The sequence below is a fragment of the Chlorocebus sabaeus genome, chromosome 22 (genome assembly GCF_047675955.1).
Source record: "Chlorocebus sabaeus isolate Y175 chromosome 22, mChlSab1.0.hap1, whole genome shotgun sequence".
Lineage (NCBI taxonomy): Eukaryota > Metazoa > Chordata > Mammalia > Primates > Cercopithecidae > Chlorocebus > Chlorocebus sabaeus.
In genome coordinates this window covers 65,483,944-65,504,508 of record NC_132925.1, presented here as the reverse complement: position 1 = coordinate 65,504,508, position 20,565 = coordinate 65,483,944, and the positions used below count along the sequence as shown (strand labels likewise).

Sequence of the window (20,565 nt, the reverse complement as noted above, 5' to 3'; positions counted from 1 at the left end):
GTGGGTAGCCTGGGGAAACTTCTCAGCCCTGCCTGCTCACTGCCTGGAAATAGACTTGTTTGCTCTCAGTGGGGGCATGGTGGGAGTGAGACTGGCTCTTCGGATTGTGTGGGAGCTGGGTGAGGCCTGTGACTGCTGGCTTTCCTTCATTTCTCTGACAACCCGCATGACTCCGCAGAGGCATCCATAATCCTCTTCGGTACATAACTCCATTGACCTGGGAGCCTCACCCCTATCCCCACAGCAGCTACAGCAAGACAGCAAGGAGAGTCTGAGGTCAGACACACCTAGTCCTGCCCCCACCTCATGGTCCTTCCCTACCCACCCTGGTAGCTGAACACAAAGGGCATATACTCTTGGGAGGTCTAGGCCCCGGCCCACCCACTGTTCCTCTCCATACTGCCACAGCTGATGCTCTCTGGAAAGCGCCACCTCCCAGCAGGAGGCCAACCAGCACAAAAATAGAGCATTAAACCACCAAAACTAAGAGCCTTACAGAGTCCATTTCTCAGCCCTGCCACCTCCACTGGAACAGGTGCTGGTATCCATGGCTGAGAAACTCATAGACGGTTTACATCACAGGACTCTGTGCAGACAACCCCCAGTATAAGCCCGAGCCTGGTAGACATGCTGGGTGACTAGACCCAGAAGAGAGACAATAATCACTACAGCTTGGCTCTCAGAAAGTCACATCCATAGGAAAAGGGGGAGAGTACTATCAAGGGAACACACCGTGGGACAAAAGAATCTGAACAACAGCCTTCAGCCCTACACCTTCCCTCTGACAGGCTACCCAAATGAGAAGGAACCAGAAAAGCAACTCTAGTTATATGACAAAACAAGGTTCTTTAACACCCCCCAAAAATCACACTAGCTCAGCAGCAACGGATCCAAACAAAGAAGAAATCCCCAATTTACCAGAAAAATAATTCAGGAGGTTAGTTATTAAGTGAATCAGGGAGGCACCAGAGAAAAGTGAAGCCCAATGCAAGGAAATCCAAAAAATGATACAAGAAGTGAAGGAAGAAATACTCAATGAAATAGAGAGCATAAATACAAAAAATTAAAACTTCCAGAAACACTGGACACATGTATAGAAATGCAAAATGCTCTGGGAAGTCTCAGCAATAGGATTGAACAAGTATAAGAAACAAATTCAGAGCTTGAAGACAAGGTCCTCAAATTAACCCAATCCAACAAGCACAAAGAAAAAAGAATAAAAAATATGAATGTCTCCAAGAAGTCTGGGATTATGTTAAACAACCAAACTTAAGAATAATCAGCATTCCTAAGAAGAGAAATCTAAAAGTTTGGAAAACATATTTGGGGGAATAATCAAGGAAAACTTCCCCAGCCTTGCAAGAGACATAGACATCCAAATACAAGAAGCAGAAACAACACCTGAAAAATTCATCATAAAAAGATTATTGCCTACGCACATTGTCATCAGGTTATCTAAAGTTAAGAGGAAGGAAAGAATCTTAAGAGCTGTAAGACAAAAGCACCAGGTAACCTATAAATGAAAACCTATCAGATTAACAGCAGATTTCTTAGCAGAAACCCTACAAGTTAGAAGGGACTGTGGCCCAATCTTCAGCCTCCTCAAACAAAACAATGATCAGCCAATAATTTTGTATCCAGCAAAACTAAGCATCATATGAAAGAAAGATACAGTCTTTTTCAGACAAACAAATGCTGAGAGAATTCTCCACTACCAAATCGCCACTACAAGAACTGCTAAGAGGACCTCTAAATCTTGAAGCAAATCCTGGAAATACATCAAAACAGAACCTCTTTAAAGCATAAATATCAAAGGACTATAAAACAAAAATACAATTTAAAACATAAAAACCAAAACCCAAAAACCAAGGTACACAGGCAACAGATAGCACAATGAATGGAATGGTACCTCACACCTCAATACTAACATTGAATGTAAATGGCCTAAATGCTACACTTAAAAGATACAGAACTGCAGAATGGGTAAGAATTCACCAAACAAGTATCCACTGTCTTCAAGAGACTCACCTAACACATAAGGACTCACACATAAACTTAAAGTAGGAAAAGGTATTTCATGCAAATGGACATGAAAAGTGAGCAGGAGTAGCTACTCTTATATCAAACACAAGAAACTTTTATGAAACTGCAGTTAAAAAGATAAAGAGGGACATTATATAATGGTAAAAGGCCTTGTCCAACAGGAAAATATCACAATCCTAAACATATATGCACCTAATACTGGAGCTCCCAAATTTATAAAACAATTACTAATAGACCTAAGAAATGAGATAGATAGACAATAATAGTGGGGGACTTCAATATTCCACTGACAGCACTAGATACTCATCAAGACATAAAGTTAACAAAGAAACAATGGTTTTAAACTATACCTTGGAACAAATGGACTTAACAGACATATACAGAACATTCCATCCAACAACCACAGAATACACATACTATTCAACAGTGAAGGGAACTTTCTCCAAGATAGGCCAAATGATAGACCAGGAAATGAGCTTCAAAAAAAATTGAAATTACATCAAGCACTCTCCCAGACCATAGTAGAATAAACCTGGAAATCAACTCCAAAAGAAACTTTTAAACCCATACAAATACATGAAAAGTAACCTGCTCCCGAGTGATCATTGGGTCAAAAATGAAATCAAGATGGAAATTTAAAAATTCTTCAAATTGAACAACAATACAGACACAACCTATCAAAACCTCTGGGATATAGCAAAGACAGTGCTAACAAAAAAGTTCGTTGCTCTAAACAGCTACGTAAAAAAGACTTAAAGAGCACAAACTGACAATCTAAGGTCACACCTAAAAGAACTAGAGAAGCAAGAACAAACCCAAACCTAGCAGAAGATAGGAAATAACCAAGATCAGAGCACAACTAAATGAAATTTAAACAACAAAAAAATACAAAAGATTAATGAAACAAAATCTGGTTCTTCAAAAAGATAAATAAAATTGATAGACCACTGGCAAGATTAACCAAGAAAAAGAAGAGAGAAAATCCAAATAACCTCACTAGGAAATGATATGGGAGATATTATAACTGACACCACAGAAATACAAAAGATCATTCAAGACAACTAGGAACACCTTTACTCACATAAACTAGAAAACCTAGAAGAGATGGGTAAATTCCTGGAAAGATACAACCCTCTTAGCTTAAATCAGGAAGAATTAGATACCCTGAACAGACCAATAACAAGCAGCAAGACTGAAATGGTAATTAAATAATTACCAACTAAAAAAGTTCAGGAGTAGAAGGATTCACAGCAGAATTCTACCAGACATTCAAAGAAGAATTGGAACCAATCCAGTTTACACTATTCAGCAAGATAAAGAGTGAACCCTCCCTAATTCATTCTATGAAGCCAGCATCACCCTAATACCAACACCAGGAAAAGACATAACCAAACAAGAAAACTACAGACCGATATCCCTGATGAACATAGATGCTAAAATCCTTAACAAAATACTAGCTAACTGAATCCAACAACATAACAAAAAGATAACCCATCACAATCAAGGAGGTTTCACACCAGGGATGCAGGGATGTTTTAAAATACACAAGTCAATAAATGTGATACACCACATAAACAGAAATAAAAACAAAAATCACATGATCATCTCAATAGATACAGAAAAAGCATTCAACAAAATCCAGCATCCCTTTATGATTAAAACTCTCAGCAAAATCAGCATAAAAGGGACAGACGTCAATGTAATAAAAGCCATATATGACAAACCCATAGCCAAATTTTACTGAATAGGGAAAAGTTGAAAGTATTCCCTCTGAGAACTGGAAGAAGATAAGGATGCCTCCTCTCACCACTCCTCTTCAGCTTAGTACTGGAAGTCCTAGCCAGAGCAATCAGAGAAGAAAAAGAAATAAAGGGCATCCAAATCAGTAAAGAGGAAGTCAAACTGTCACTGTTTGCTGATGATATGATTGTTTACCTCAAAAACCCTAAAGAATCCTCCAGAAAACTCCTAGAACTGATAAAATAATTCAGCAAAGTTTCCAGATACAAGAATAAGGTACACAAATCAGTAGTTCTTTTATACACCAACAGCGACCAAGCAGAGAATCAAGAACTCTACCCCTTTTACAATAGTTGCCAAAAAAAAAAAAAAAAAAAGAAACCCACTTATGAATATACCTAATCAGGAGATGAAAGACCTCTACAAGGAAAACTACAAAACACTGCTGCAAGAAATCATAGAAGACACAAACAAATGGAAACACATCCCATGCTCATGGATGAGTAGAATATTGTGAAAATGATCATACTGCTAAAAACAATCTACAAATTCAATGCAATTCCCATCAAAATACCACCATATTCTTCACCGGATTATAAAAAACAATGCTAAAATTCATATAAAAGAGCCCACAAGCAAGACTAAGCAAAAAGAACAAATCTAGAGGCATCACATTACCTGATTTCAAATTATACTATAAGGCCATAGTCACCAAAACAGCATGGTACTGGTACAAAAATAGGCACATAGAACAATGGAGCAGAATAGACAACCCAGAAGTAAACCCAAATACTTACAGCCAACTGATCTTTGACAAAGGAAACTAAAACATAAAGTGGGGAAAGGACCCCCTTTTCCACAAATGGTGCTGGTATAATTGGCTAGCCACATGTAGGAGAATGAAACTGGATCCTTATCTCTCACCTTATACAAAAATCAACTCAAGATGGATTAAGAACTTAAATCTAATACCTGAAACTACAAACAGTCTAGAAGATAATATTGGAAAAAACCTTCTAGACATTAGCTTAGGCAAGAATTTCATGACCAAGAACCCAAAACAAATGCAATAAAAACAAAGATAAATAGCTGGAACTTAATTAAACTAAAGAGCTTTTGTACGGCAAAAGCAACAGTCAGCAGAGTAAACAGAAAACCTAAAGAGTAGGAGAAAATCTTCACAATTTATTCATCTGACAAAGGACTAATATCCAGAACCTACAATGAACTCAAATCAGCAAGAAAAAAACAAAAAATCCCATACAAAAGTGGGTGAAGGACATGAACAGACAATTCTCTAAAGAAAACATACAAATGGCCAACAAACATATGAAAAAATGGTCAACACCACTAATGACGGAGAATGCAAATCAAAACCACAACACAATATCACCTTACTCCTGCAAGAATGGCCATCAATAAAAAATCAAAAAACAGTACATGTTGGCATGGATGTGGTGCTCAGGGAACACTTCTACACTGCTGGTGGAAATGCAAACTAGTACAACCACCATGGAAAACAGCATGGAGAAAAACAGTGTGGAGATTCCTTAATGAATAAAAGTAGAACTACTATTTGATCCAGCAATCCCACTACTGGGTATCTACCCAGGGGGAAAAAAGTCATTATACGAAAAAGATACTTGCACATGCATGTTTATAGCAGCACAATTCACACTTGTAAAATTGTGGAATCAACCCAAATGTCCATCAATCAATGAGTGGATAAAGAAACTGATATATATATATATTTTTTTTCATCATATATATGTGTCATATATGTGTCATATATATGTCATATATATGGAATATATGTCATATATCTGTCATATATATTATATCCATCATATATATATATGGAATATTACTCAGCTATAAAAAGGAATGAATTAACAGCATTCACAGTGACCTGGATGAGACTGTAGACTATTATTCTAAATGAAGTAACTCAGGAATGGAAAACCAAACATCATATGTTCTCACTGATATGTGGTAGCTAAGCTATGAGGATGCAAAGGCATAAGAATGATACAATGGACTTTTGGGACTTGGGGGGAAGGTTGGGAGGGTGGCAAGGGACAGAAGACTACAAATAGGGTGCCATGTATACTGATTGGGTGATGGGTGCAACAAAATCTCACAAATCAGCACTAAAAAACTCATATAACCAAAAACCACCTATACCCCATTAACCTATGGAAAAATAATAAAATAAAAGTCACAACAATTGAACTCATGGACATAGAGAGTAGAAGGATGATTACCAGGGGCTGGGAAGGGTAGTGAGGGGTTTGGGGTGAGGGGAATAAGTGGAGATTAATGGGGACAAAAAATAGAATGAATAAGACCTACTATTTGATAGCATAACAGGGTGACTATAGTCAATAATAACTGTACATTTTTATATAATTTAAAGAGTGTAATTATATTGTTTGCAATTCAACAGCTAAATGTTTGAGGGGATGGATACTCCATTCTTCCTGATGTGCTTATTTCACATTGCATATCTGTATCAAAAGATCTCATGTGGTCCATAAATATACACACCTACAATGTACCCACAAAAATTAAAATACAAGTTAAAAAAAGTTGAATTAAAAAAAAAAGGCACACCTACTTGATTTCCTTAAATCCAGGTAACTGATTTTGGCTCCACTTACATGAATGAGCATTTCATTTGGAAAAGCAAAGACTCAAAAGCAAAAGTGACTGTATCATTTGGCATTCTTCTATTTCCCCAAGTAGACTCACACATAATAATTAGCAAAGGCATAAAAATATAGAATCCCCTTGTTCCAGGGGAGTCTGGGCGTGTGTTCCAGGCCAGGCTGGTCCAGTTTTTCTCACAACTGGAAACAACAATTGGTTGTTCACCCAAGATGAATCAATGAGAAGCCTACTTAGCTCTGGGTAGAATAATCAGAAAGAAGCTGCCCACCTTTCCCAGTGTGATTGGCCGAGAGACAACAGTCCTCTTGAGGTGCTGGTGGCAATCTTTCTACCATGAAGAGAGAACTTGGTTAGAGTGATGCTGCCATAGAGCAGAGATAGTGATGGAGAGAGTCATTGTTCAACAAATACTTATTGAGCACTGACTAAGATTACTTAAACACTGGAGCAGAGCTCTGGGAACAGAGCAATGATCAAACCAGGCCATAGCTCTGTCCTGAAGGGGTTGACACTCTGGCTAAGACAGTACATAACGATGTCTGGGGGACACAATGATAAAGTGAGTAGCCATGAGATAAGTACGTGTGGTGGCTCTGAGGCTATGCACAAGGATAAAGCAGGGAAGGAGACAAGGGTATGCATCAGGAAAGGTGGAGCTGCAGTCAGGTGGCACCCAGGTGATAGCTGAGTGACAACCTGGAAGAGATGGGGGAGTGCATTATGGGGGTATCTGTAGGAAGAGCTTTCGAGATACAGGAAATAGTACCTGCAGAGGTCCTGAAGTAAAGTGGAATGAGCAAGGTGGAAAAGAACAGGAAATGAGTCAGCAGAGATTGGGGAGTGGACTGTATAAGGCCTCGTTGGACATTTTAAGGATTTAGCATTTACCTGAAGTGGGATGGGAAGTGACAAAAAGGTTCTGAACAGGGAAGTGACATTATCAGGATGTCAAGGCAAAGGCAGAAACAGGATGAACAGTGAGAGGCCATTGCCCTGATCTATAGGAGAGAGTTGAAGGCAGCTTACCCTGGTATGGCAGCAGTGTAAGATGTGGTATATTCTATTTTTTATTTTTATTATTTTTTTTGAGACAGGGTTTTACTCTGTTGCCCACACAGAAGTGCAGTGGCACAATTATGGTTCACTGCAGCTCTGATGGATCTCCTAGGCTCAAGCAATCTTCCCACCTCAGCCTCCTGAGTAGCTGGGAGTACAGACACACACCACCACACCCAGTTAATTTTCTTATATTTTTCTCTGTCTCAGTATAGTGAGACAGTGTTATTCTGTTGCCCAGGCTGGTCTTGAACTCCTGGGCTCAGGCAATCATCCCACCTTGGCCTCCCAAAGTGTTGGGATTACAAGAGTGAGCCCCCGTGCCTGGCCAGAAGTGGTAAATTCTTGATAAATGTAGAAGTAAGATTCTGGATCTCGTGTAGGGTATGAGAGAAAATGACTCGAGGGTGACTCTAAGATTTTTGGCTTGAGAAACTGAAACATTGGAGTGGAATTTATGGAAATGGGACTATCACAGAAGAGAGAGGATTTAAATGGGTTGGAAGGAGAACCGACGATTCAGTTTTATTAAATTTGAGATCTTATTACATGATTCTGGTGGAAGTTGTTTGAGTGTCTGGATCCATTCATACTGAATGTCAGAATTACCACTTGACTTGTTTGATTATACAAAGCAGAATATTCATCCTACAGATTATCTCTTGCAAACTCTGAACATAAAATTCTCAATGTTTCCTTTTAGAAACTAATGCAACTTATCATTTTTAAGCCATCTGCAAATTTTCTTCATCAGTCCCTTGAGATGAAAGATGCTAAGAGTTTGCTCTCTTTCAGTGGTAAGTGACAGAAACCCATCTTAGATTACTTAAAGAGGCTAATTAGTGTTTAACTGAAAAATGCTTTTAAAAAACACAAGTATTTGGATATCAAAAAATTAAGTGTTTAATGGAAGCTACAGTACTTGAGAATCCTTGTGTTATTTTACCTTAATCAGAAATATCATCTAAAAACTGTACTGATTTAAAGCCTCGCATACAAAATTCCATAATGATGAGTACATGAAACTTGCACATTTTAAGTGAGATGGTAAAGAACTGCAGCGTGTCTTGAATTCGCAACGTGCAGTCTAGAGGAAGTACATTTGGTTAATAATAGTACTTGAGGTTTGGCTTGCTTCTTTAGGTTTCATTCATCTATTCAACATTTAATATGCTGCTCCCATGTGCTGGGTTTGTGCTGGGCACAGTGGCTGGGTAAATACGACACAGAAGGACTCTTTCCCTGTAAAGTTTAGAATCCATAGAGGAAGAGAGATAGCAAGCAGGTAATCAAAAATGTTATTTTTGCTCTTTATGCCAAGGCAGACGAGTAATTCTCTTCATAGTGATAATCACAAGAGCCTTATCAAAATTTTAAATAGGATTTGCACTTCAACCATGTCAAAGCTTAGGAAGACAATTTAGAGCTACCAGTAACAATACTATTAATGGCTCTAAGAGATTCTGTTTTACTTGTAATTTTGGTACATATTTAAAAATTATTAACATAAAATGTAAAAATTAACATATGTTCTTTATATGCCATTTTAAGATGACTGGGGATTTTAATGATCTATGTGAATTTCCCACCCAACGTAGGAAATTGTCCTTAATAACATCTACAGATCAACCTAAAGACTCCAGCTGAATTGTGGTAATAGCAGAGCATTGTTTTTGAGAGATTTCATTCAGTTGCTGGAATTCCCATCAAACTAAAGCTCCATGAGCAGAGAAGCCATGACAACCTGTGATCATCTTACCTATATCCTAAGCACAGAGCAAAATCACAATAAATAAAGGTATTAAATGAGTGATAAAATTCTAACAATATGGCTGAAAGAGAGGATACCATAGTGGTTAAGACTATGGATTTGGATGCCCATCCTGTTACTTACTCTGCAATCTCAGTACAGTTATATAACCTTCATATGCCTCAGCTTCCTCCTCTCTAAAGTAAGCATACTAATACCTTCAAGTCATGATATTGCTGTGGGAATTAAGAATCAATACATGAAAATTACTTAGAACCATCACTGGAAATTGCTCAGTAAGTTTCAACTATAATTATCAGCATCACTGTTATGTGCAAATTTCTACTTTGGATTGGGCATTTATATGCCATCTCTAAATTATAAAGGGATTTTGCTTCTTTTAAAAATTTTCATTCATTCATTGTAAATTATCATGACATTTCTATTGATTTCTAATCAGTGTCTTCCTTCTGTCTTACGAATCCACTAAGTTCTTCACTGATTCCACCATGATGTTACACTGTCTTTTACAATCATAATTTCCTAGCAAGTAATCACATCAATTATTAAGTCAGAGAAAAGAGCCAGATAAACTTGTTTGCATATATTTTTGCAATCAGAATTTTTGATTGATGCTGTATTTGGAATATATAAATAATGATGTATATTTAGACCATATTAATTCAGTAGGAATTGTTAAGAAAACCAAACATATTTAGTAAAGAGTTGTAAATACAGAATTTTTTGTTTCTGTATTTCCAAACCCATGTGCTCTTTGGTCTAACAGTAACCAAGTGGTATGACAAACAGGTAGATTAGACTTCTTCTAATAATTAGATAAGGATCATGTTAAATGTTACATTAGTCGGTTGCTTACAAATGGGTCTTGCTATAGAAATTCAAAGGGTTTGTTGCTAAACTTGTGCTCTGCAATGGTCACTGTACTAGCCAATTGTTAGCCACATTCTTTTTTCTATAGCTAATACAAAGAAGATAAACATACAAACTTCTCTAATAAAATTTACACTGGTTAATTAACATCTAAAGTAGTAGAATTATGTCTTACATTACTTTAAGTTAGCCTAAAAATGCTAGTCAATCATATTCAATTTTATATTATTGGAGTTCTTTGCAATTTTAGACAAAAAATGTATGTTTTCAAAAAAATTGGAAATGATATATGGAAACAGAAATGCATCAATTAAATTAGCAACCAAGCATAAAAATTGTCTCATTCTTACATAAAGTTAGTTAAGCAAACATTTTTATTCAATTAAGAAATTTGAAAATAAATTAAGAAAACAATTTTCTGCAAGTAAAAGTATGGTATCACTGCGCATAAGTCACCTAATCCCTTCAAACCATACTTCTATCACCTTTAAAATAGAGATAATAATGGCATCTACCTCTTGGGAGTAGTTATGAGGATTAAATGTGGGAACGAGCATAAATTACTTGGGACACAGTGTTTTCAATCACTATTAGCTATGATGAGGGCAATGACAACAGCAACTCAAACATTTGCATTGTGAGTAAGCACCAATACAACAATAAAACACAATGCTGAAATGTATACTATGCTATTAGATTAACTGAAATACGTGTGCAACATTCCCAAATTGTAAATCACTGACTTTCTTGTAGACTAATGTAATTGTAACTCATGATTGCAGCTGGCAAATTTACCTGTGAATACACAGCTAACAAAAACTCAGCTTTGAAGGCAACACTGACAACTCTGGTTAGATTTTTCAGAGTATCAACACATTCACAGGACCATCATCTTCTGCTGATAACCATTTAATGTACATTGCCATTTTTTGAATGATATAGAAAAGAAAGGTAAAGAAGGAAAAATCACTCCTGATTCTTCGGCATTAATTTTAACTTATTCATGCTTATCAGAAATCGTCAAACTTTGGGAAACTAAAAATACATGAATGTAAATCCAACTAAGCTTACCATATTTTAAAAGAAAAGGGGATAAATTTAACCTAACACCCCACATTAAGATTTTTTCAAAAGGTGCATATTCATTTTCACAGGGAGTCTCTACCTAAAGATTTAAGGATATCATGAAGACAAGGGTATGTGTGGCTCTGAGTTTTAAGGTTTTGGAGTTAGGTTTTTTTTTTTTTTTGAGACGGAGTCTCGCTCTGTCTCCCAGGCTGGAGTGCAGTGGCCGGATCTCAGCTCACTGCAAGCTCCGCCTCCCGGGTTCACGCCATTCTCCTGCCTCAGCCTCCCGAGTAGCTGGGACTACAGGCGCCCGCCACCTCGCCCGGCTAGTTTTTTGTATTTTTTAGTAGAGACAGGGTTTCACCGTGTTAGCCAGGATGGTCTCCATCTCCTGACCTCGTGATCCGCCCGTCTCGGCCTCCCAAAGTGCTGGGATTACAGGCTTGAGCCACCGAGCCCGGCCGGAGTTAGGTTTATATAATCTAGTGAGATTAATGACGTGGGTTGTCCATTTCAAATAATATAGAAGGCTATCATTTTTATTGCAAACTTTTCCTTACCATTTAAATAAATCAGAATATACTTACGCGTTTTCTTGGTGGTTGCATTAACTGTGGCACTAAAGGGCCCGGCGCCAGCGCTGTTGTAAGCCCGGACAGCTGTGTAATAGGCCAGGTTGCTCTTCAGGCCCCGTAGTCTGGCTGATGTCTCATTTCCTGCCACTTTCACTTTACTGGATGATTCCTCCTTTCCACCACCATTCCAGTACCGCACCTGGTGGGCAGAAGACACCAAACATGTGAAGGCATAAACAAATTCTGCCCTTTCCATGAAGTGATTTTCATTAAAATGGGCACTGATTTATTTCCTGATTTATTCAACAAATATTTACTGAAGACCTACTATGTGCTAGGTGCTGCATTAGCCTGTGTGTCACAACAGAGAAAAGGGACTCTAGGAGGAGAAAAATAATGAACAAATAAATATATGAACCAGATAAATTCAAACAGAACAAGTGCTGAGCAAGCCAGACTATGAGATTATAAGTGGGAGAATGAAAGGGAAATGGTAGGAAGGAGGGAGGCATATATATAAATATGTGTGTGTGTGTGTATATATGTATGTGTGTATATATATAATTAAAAATAGGAACAAAGTTTTATTAATATTGCCAATTTTCTGTAAGTTTTACTATGTTCTATAAAATTTTGTTCAAAAATGTTTATATAAGGCCAGATCATTTTTTAAAAATGTGGAAACATTAAGAAAGAAATACAAAAGATGCCCCACTTTCCTTCTTAGTTGTGTTTTGGATTTAAATAGTCAAAGTACTACAACTGAAAGAACAGACTAACTTTATGCTGATTTGGATTTGATAGGCACAACTACAGCACAGGGATGGAGAAGAAAAAGCATCTAGGCTGAAGGAACAAAATTTGGAAATGTAATTGTTCAGAAAAGAGTGAATGTAAGATTGAAAGACTGACAGAACATGAAGGTAGCATCTACAAAAGATAAGCAGAGACAAATACTACAAAGCATATGAGGAACCTTGCAAGCAAGAAAATGTCAGCAGACCCAACCAGCGGAAGATGAGCTGGAATACGCTGATCTGAAACAAAGTTTAAAATAACTCTGTTTAAAATATCTAGATTTATTAAGGAAGAAACTGAATCTACCATGCAATGACAGAAGATTAAAAAAAAAAATCAGATTTGAAAAATAACATGCAGGGCTCTTAGACCTAAAAAATTACAAGTATTTAAAAAATAAAATCAGTGATAGAATTAAGCTGAAGACTTATGGTGGAAAAGGGAATTAATGAACCCAGAACAGAGCCCATATAAAGAAATAAAAATTACAAAAGCAAACTTAAAAGACACTGAGGGTACAATGAAAAGTTCTAACTGGAGTTTCAGAAGGAGAGACTGTGGAAAAAGCAATAGTCAAAGGGAAAAAGGCTGAGAATTTTCCAGAACTGAATAAATGCAGCAATTTTCCTATTGCAAATTCGCTCTGAGTTTAGAGTAGGAAAAATAAAAGGCAAATCCACTCCAGGGGAGGGGGGTTGTTAATACTGAATTGTGGTTCTCAATCATTTTTCCTTGCTAGACACCTGAGAGATAAAGGCTATCTTCTTGAGCAGTCGTGGGTGACTATGCCTTAGTTTGCCAGTGAGGATGTGCACCTGGGACAGAAATTAACTGCATTACCTCACCCAGCAGACAGCAGGAGGGAAAGGATGTGAAGGTGGATTCACACACCTGAGGCAGGGGCTTGTCTGTCTTGGTTATCACCATAGCTTTACTGCTCGCAGCAAAGTCTGTACATACTAACCATTAACTGCTGTTGAATTGTTGAATGACCTGAACATAGTTTAAAAATGCCTCCCTCCTTCCTACATCAGAGATTCACCAGGCTATGTATTCAATTCCCAATATTGTATTCATCTATGAAACATCAAAACTCCAATTTCTTGAGGAGGCAATACAATTTTTTGCCTTCAGAATCATAAAACCATTTCACAAACCAATATATTTTTATTTGGGTAAGTAAACAGAAACACAATTGAGAAATATCAGAATTAAAAATATCTCTATTACTTCCAGTAATTTGTTTTTTCCAAAAAAGAATGTTCCTGCTGTGAAGAGTCCTTAATACCACTGCATCAGAGATTTCACTTAATTTAAATTTAAAAATGAAATGCAGCTTATAAAAATAATATATTAAAATGGCATTTTTTCAGCCATTAAAGAATAGCTATTGAATCAGAAATACTCTTAATAGACTAAAAGAATTATATTCATACTTATAGATTTTCAGAGACAAATATTTTAATTTAGCAGTTAGACCAGACACATTTAAATAAATAGAAAGCAGGTAAAAATGCATTAAATTTCTTTTAGGAAGACAACTCCAGATCTGTCTTCCACTCTTCTTCACTCTGCTGTCAGTCCCTAGGAGAGCTGACTGGTATGAACTATTGTCCATCTGACTCCCTTGCCCTGTGGCTTTTCACTTGGTGTAAGTAATAGGATGCCGGTGATGGGAGGATGGAAGGAAAGAGAGGCTGGAATATTTATTCCCCCAGTGTTGAGCCACCATTTGGTATGGAATATCTTTGTCTAATAAAGAATACAGCACCATTTAGGCAACCTTCACTCACAAAAGGCTACTGCTACTGCTCTCTCCAGTAAAACCAACCCTTTGACCCTCTTCAAAAGTCTGTATTATACACACTTGAATGCATTTGTGCCTGTCATATTTATTTCAGTATGCCTGAATTGTCTGTATCCTATTTTTCCATATGCATTTGACTTGTGCTAGAGTGAATTCTTTGCCCGATTTCAGAGAATTAGACCTAATGCATATGTCTTTTTTTTTCCAGGGAGATTTTCATAGTCTCAAAAAAAGTACTCACATATTTGACATATTTTTTCTTTTCTTTTCTTTTTTTTTTTTTTTTTTTTTTTTTTGAGACAGCATCTCACTGTGTTGCCCAGGCTGGAGTACAATGGCACGATCTCGGCTCACTGCAACCTCCACTTCCCGGGTTCAAGCAATTCTCCTGCTTGAACTCCTACTCAGTCTTCTGAGTAGCAGGGATTACAGGTGACCACCACCATGCCGGACTAATTTTTGTATTTTTAGTAGAGACAGGGTCTCACCACGTTGGCCATCCTGGACTCAAATTCCTCACCTAAGGTGATCCACCCTCCTCAGCCTACCAAAGTGCTGGGATTACAGGTGTGAGCCACCATGCCTGGCCTACATCTTTCTTCATTCTAATTGAAATATTAGGAACATATTCTGTACAGCTGTTTGGAACAGGAGGCTGGAAGAAGGCATCAATGAAGTTTAAGTTTGGCATTCTATTATGGCACATTACTTACGTTCTTCTGCCAAACTTAAAAAAAAATGGATTCCTCCAAAATATGCTAATCTGTATCATTTCACAAGTGTAGACTTGTTTTAATCATCTATCAAGGTCATTCTCCCAAATGTGGTTCTTTCAAAACAGAGAAGGACTTTAAAGAAACGGACTGTAGATACCGCACTAGAACATGGGAGCTTTCATTCCTCAGGCACCCAGGATCCATGAACTTAAAGGCTTCTGCCTCTCTTCATCATGTCTGTATCTCTTGTTCCTACCCAAAAGGGCACCAGAAAAGATCTGAGCCTGAGTGTAACGGCTTAGCTGATGAAATAAATTGGAGCCCAGGGAAATGAGCTTCTCAACTACTGCTTGGTCAAATCAGAAAGAAAATTAGTCGAGATGCTAATGATGATGTGTGCTCAGCATGCCACATGGCACATGATCAACCCTCACTGAGATGAGAGAAAGGCAGGAGCTATTAACAATTTTAAAGCCAAACTGGAGAAACTGCAACCCAGAAAGTTAGCCACACGACTGATAATTAAATACTCTGCCAAGTCCTTCTCCCCACACCCAAGGTTAATTTTTAAATCATTACTGAAACTAAGAAAAGATATATTTTTATCTTGGTATAATTACATAAATTATTTTGTAAGATTTTCCCAATTAGTACTTCTTTCAGCTTGTTTCCTTTTTCTTTATACTTACCAAGCATTTGGGAAAGAAATGTTTAATCGTTGTTTCCTTTCAATACTGCATTCATGCTACATTTGGACATTCTATTTGCTACTCTTTACAAACAGGCAAGCGGCAATGCATTTCAACCTGTAATTAATTTCAAGAAAGTCCCATTTTCCCATAGCTCTTCTCATCTTTCTGTGTCCCACTTTGACGGCAATATCAGCATGCATTAGAAATGGTGGTCACTGGGTCCCACACTGGGATTGTGCTACATTACTATATATTACTTCACTGTTTTTTTTTTCTTCAGTACAATCTCATCCCAAAGCCCAATATTCAAAACAGAGAAAAGTGAAAGCCCTGAGTCTCTTTGGGCCATTTTGACAATAGCTGCTTTATCTCATTTAATTTGCAAACAATGCTGTGAGTTATTATTATCTCTATTTTAACTGAGCCTTGGAGAGCTCGAACAACTTGCTCAAGGACATACAGCAACAGGGTAGCAGAGCCCAAACTGCAGTTATTCAATCAACATATATTTTTTGCATGCCTCCTGTATGTCAGATACTACTCCAGGCACTTGGGGATAGATCAACGAAGAAAAAGGCTGAGTTAACGTCTCCCTTGCAGAGTTTGTATTCAACCTAGCATATCTGAACACAGGTTTGTCTAATTCTAAAGTGGTGTGGACTTAACTAGACACTGTGATGGTTCTATGAGGATTTTTAAATTTTCTGTCTTTCAGTGAAACTCTCTTTCTTGGTGTGACCAATAATGGTATAATTCTACTTTCTTATAAAATATTCTTATCTGGATGACTTCTTATTGACCTAAATTTATATACAGTTACGTGTTACAATGACAGGGATATGTTCTGAGAAATGTATTATTAGATGGTTGTTGCATTGTGTGAACGTCGTAGAGTGCAATTATGCAAACCTGCATGGTGTAACCTACTACACAGCTATGTTACATGGTGTAGCGTAGTGCTCCTGAGCTATAAACCTGTACAGCATGTTGCTATAGTGAATACTGTAGGCAATGTAACACAATGGTACATTTTTGTATATTCAAACATACATAAACATAGGAAAGGTAAAGTAAAATCGTGGTATTATAATCTTAGGGGACCACTGTTGTATATGTGGTCTGTCCTAAACTGAAATATCATGATGCAGTGCATGACTATATTAAACAATCAACATTTACCTGCCCCTAAGCTGTTCAACAACCACCAGTGACTGCTAGCACTCTGTTCTGCTTGGAATCCCACAAGCCATTCATGTATATTCTTCCATTTATTTTTCTTAACTATTTTACAAGTTACAACCAGGTCAAGAATTATGATCCTGTCATGATTTCCAAAAAGGACAACACTGTTCACGGTGAGTGTGCATGTCAGTCTCCCATCTGAGGAGTGCCATATGTGTTCATTTATTTTCTTTTTTGTTTCTTTGTTTTTTGAGATGGAGTCTTGCTCTGTCGCCCAGGTTGGAGTGCAGTGGTGCGATCTTGGCTCACCGCAAGCTCTGCCTCCCGGGTTCACGCCGTTCTCCCGCCCCAGTCTCCCGAGTAGCTGGGACTACAGGCACCCGCCACCACGCCCGGCTAATTTTTTGTATTTTTATTTATTTATTTAATTATTTTTAAAAAACATTTTAAGTTCTAGCGTACATGTGCACAACATAAGGTTTGCTACATATGTATACGTGTGCCATGTTGGTGTGCTGCACCCATTAACTCATCTTTTACATTAGGTATATCTCCTAATGCTATCTTTCCCCCCTTCCCCCACCCCATGACAGGCCCCAGTGTGTGATGTTCCCCGCCCTGTGTTTCCAAGTGATCTCATTGTTCAATTCCCACCTACGAGTGAGAATATACAGTGTTTGGTTTTCTATCCTTGCGATAGTTTGCTCAGAATGATGGTTTCCAGCTTCATCCATGTCCCTACAAAGGACATGAACTCATCCTTTTTTTGTGGCTGCCTAGTATTCCATGGTTTATATGTGCCACATTTTCTTAATCCAGTCTATCATTGATGGACATTTGGGTTGGTTACAAGTCTTTGCTATTGTGAATAGTGTCTCAATAAACATACGTGTGCATGTGTCTTTACAGCAGCATGATTTATAATCCTTTGGGTATATACCCAGTAATGGGATGGCTGGGTCAAATGGTATTTCTAGTTCTAGATTCTTGAGGAATCACCATACTGTCTTCCACATGATTGAACTAGTTTACAGTCCCACCAACAGTGTAAAAGTGTTCCTCTCTACTAAATTTTTTTTTTGCTTTTTAGTAGAGACAGGGTTTCACCATGTTAGCCAGGATGGTCTCAATTTCCTGACCTTGTGATCCACTCACCTTGGCCCCCAAAGTGCTGGGATTACAGTCGTGAGCCACCGTGCCCAGCTGTGTTATTTTCTTTAAATAAATTTGATCAAACATTGAATCCCATATCCTGCTCGCCTAATGGGAGATTCAGGCATAGTCATTCCTGGGCCTCCCTTCCCAAAGCCCCCAAGATCACTTATTTTTGTGTTTGATTTGAGCCCTTTACTTCTAGCAGCTGGGGGCCGTGTTTGGTGAGTGAGTAATCACTGCTGAGTGTGGGAAACACAGTTGTTCAATCTTGCCATCAACCTGGGCACTGCCTTAGAAAGATGTATGCCCCAGGAGGCTTTGTAAGCTTCAGACATTTATTTCTGCCAATGCCATTGGAAATTTCTCTTGTATGTTTTCCTCAGTTGCAGTTTCTCTCCTATGACCCTCCAAGAAACATGGAACAATCTCCCTAATGGCCTGAACTTTTGAAACAAAGCTAGGAAGGGAAGTGTCTTGTAGGCAACTCCTTTTGATAGCTTTTGGCATAATCCCTTGAGTTAAGGGGGCTTACTGTCAATTATTTGCTGCAGAATATTTACTAGGGAGAAATAGATACATTAATATCTCAAAAATTCTTCTGAGGAATGTCTCACACCTACTGACTGTTTATTATGATGAGCCAGAAATTGGTCAGGTGTAGTGGCTCACGTCTGTAATCCCAGCACTTTGGGACGCCAAGGCAGGCAGATCACCTGAGGTCAAGAGTTCAAGACTAGCCTGACCAACATGGAGAAACCCCATATCTGCTAAAAAATACAAAAATCAGCTGGGTGTGGTGGTGCGCACCTGTAATCCCAGCTACTCGAGAGGCTGAGGCAGGAGAATCACTTGAACCCAGGAGGCGGAGGTTGCGGTGAGCTGAGATCGCGCCACTGCACTCCAGCCCGGGCAACAAGAGGGAAACTCCGTCTCAAAAATAGATAGATAGATAAAGAAATAAAGAGTCAGAAATTATGAGAACCTCATTACATACCTAATCTTATCCAATCCTGCCAATATCCTAATGAATTAGGCCTATTACTGTCCCCATTCTACAGGTGAGGAAAATGAGGCTCACAGAGTTTATGTAATTTTCCCAACACAGCTGGCAAGTGGTAGAATTGGGATTTGCTATGGACTGACCTCAGAGTCACACTCCCTTACAGCTGTGCTCCTTCCATCCCATATACCTTTACCTCCATTGCCAATGTCACTGCTAGTTCTCTAACCACGAGGGAGCTACTGTTGGCCCCCCATCATCTTTCATTGCTTACATCCATTGTCATGGAATTAAAGAAACCTTCCATCCAGCTATTCTTGGCTTCCTTTAAGATGTGCATTAAGTTGTTCTCTTGTATTTGTGTGGTGTTTTACTTCTTCATACTCTCTCTTCCTTAAGTCTGGACTATTCTGTCTCTGATCAGGCTTCTCTGTGTCAAGACCAGTGTTTATTACATTTAAGTGTGCAGAAAGATGTTTCTTTACAGATAGTTACTAAAAATATACACTAACAAGACCTAGTCCTAAACGTTTGGATTGAGTGGGTCCTGGGAGAGCTGTGGGAGCTCAATTTTAACAACACTTTCAGGTAATTCTGCTGTAGGGGTTTCACAGTCCATACTTTGAGCATCATTGCTCTATTCCCTATCCTTTCTTTTCTTAATTTGTTAATATTAATTCAAGTCAATGCTTGTTTGGTTGCAAGGAACAGAAACTCTCTCAAGGCAGTTCAAATAAAAAGAGAATCTATTAAAAAAAAAGGGCAAGGTAACATTATGAAAAAGAATAAAGCCAAGTCATTTGAGAACTGAATGACTGTCAAAGAGCTATTTTATTCTGTCTGCCCCCATGTTTTTTGAGATAGAATCTCAGTCTGTCATCCCGGCTACAGTGCAGTGGCAGGATGACGGCTCACTGAAGCCTCGACCTCCTGGGCTCAAGCAATTCTCCCATCTCAGCCTCCCAAGTAGCTAGGACTACAGGCATGCGTCACCATGCCTGGTTAATTTTTGTATATTTTATTGAGATGGGGTCTCACTAAGTTGTTTAGGATGGTCTTGAAATCCTAGGCTCAAGCAGTCCTTCTACATTTGCCTCCCAAAGTATTGGGATTACAGGTGCAAGCCACCACACCTGGCTTATTCTGCCCTCTTGCAGGTTCCATGAGCCCCTGTCTCCTCCATTCTTTAGGGTTGCATGGGAGTGTATTTCATCTTTGCAGATTAGCGTCGTCCTGCATGTCCATGGCCTTAGTTTGAAAAGTCTGAACTGAGCCCCAAATTTGACACACTACTGCATTACACTCACTAATTATAATCTCTATATTTCTTATTTAAATATCTCAAACAAGAATCCGACTTGCTAGGCTTCACAGTCCACAGAGCATTTACATTTGATCAAGAGACCACCCTGGAGCTCTCAT

At 38.3% G+C, this 20,565-nt stretch overlaps 1 protein-coding gene across 3 annotated transcripts in view; it reads right to left on the bottom strand.

Moving 5' to 3' along the window:
- Positions 1-20,565, bottom strand: part of CNTN3 (contactin 3) — a 336,826-nt gene that overhangs the window by 10,112 nt on the left and 306,149 nt on the right. For 2 of the 3 annotated variants that reach the window (XM_007985007.3, XM_073009925.1), the window contains 2 exons: positions 11,806-11,992; positions 6,722-6,781 (listed from right to left, as the gene is read on the bottom strand). In XM_007985007.3, the coding sequence (XP_007983198.1) occupies positions 6,722-6,781; positions 11,806-11,992 (247 nt within the window). The remainder of the gene's footprint in view (positions 1-6,721; positions 6,782-11,805; positions 11,993-20,565) is intronic. The other variant, XM_007985008.3, reaches the window with a different exon arrangement.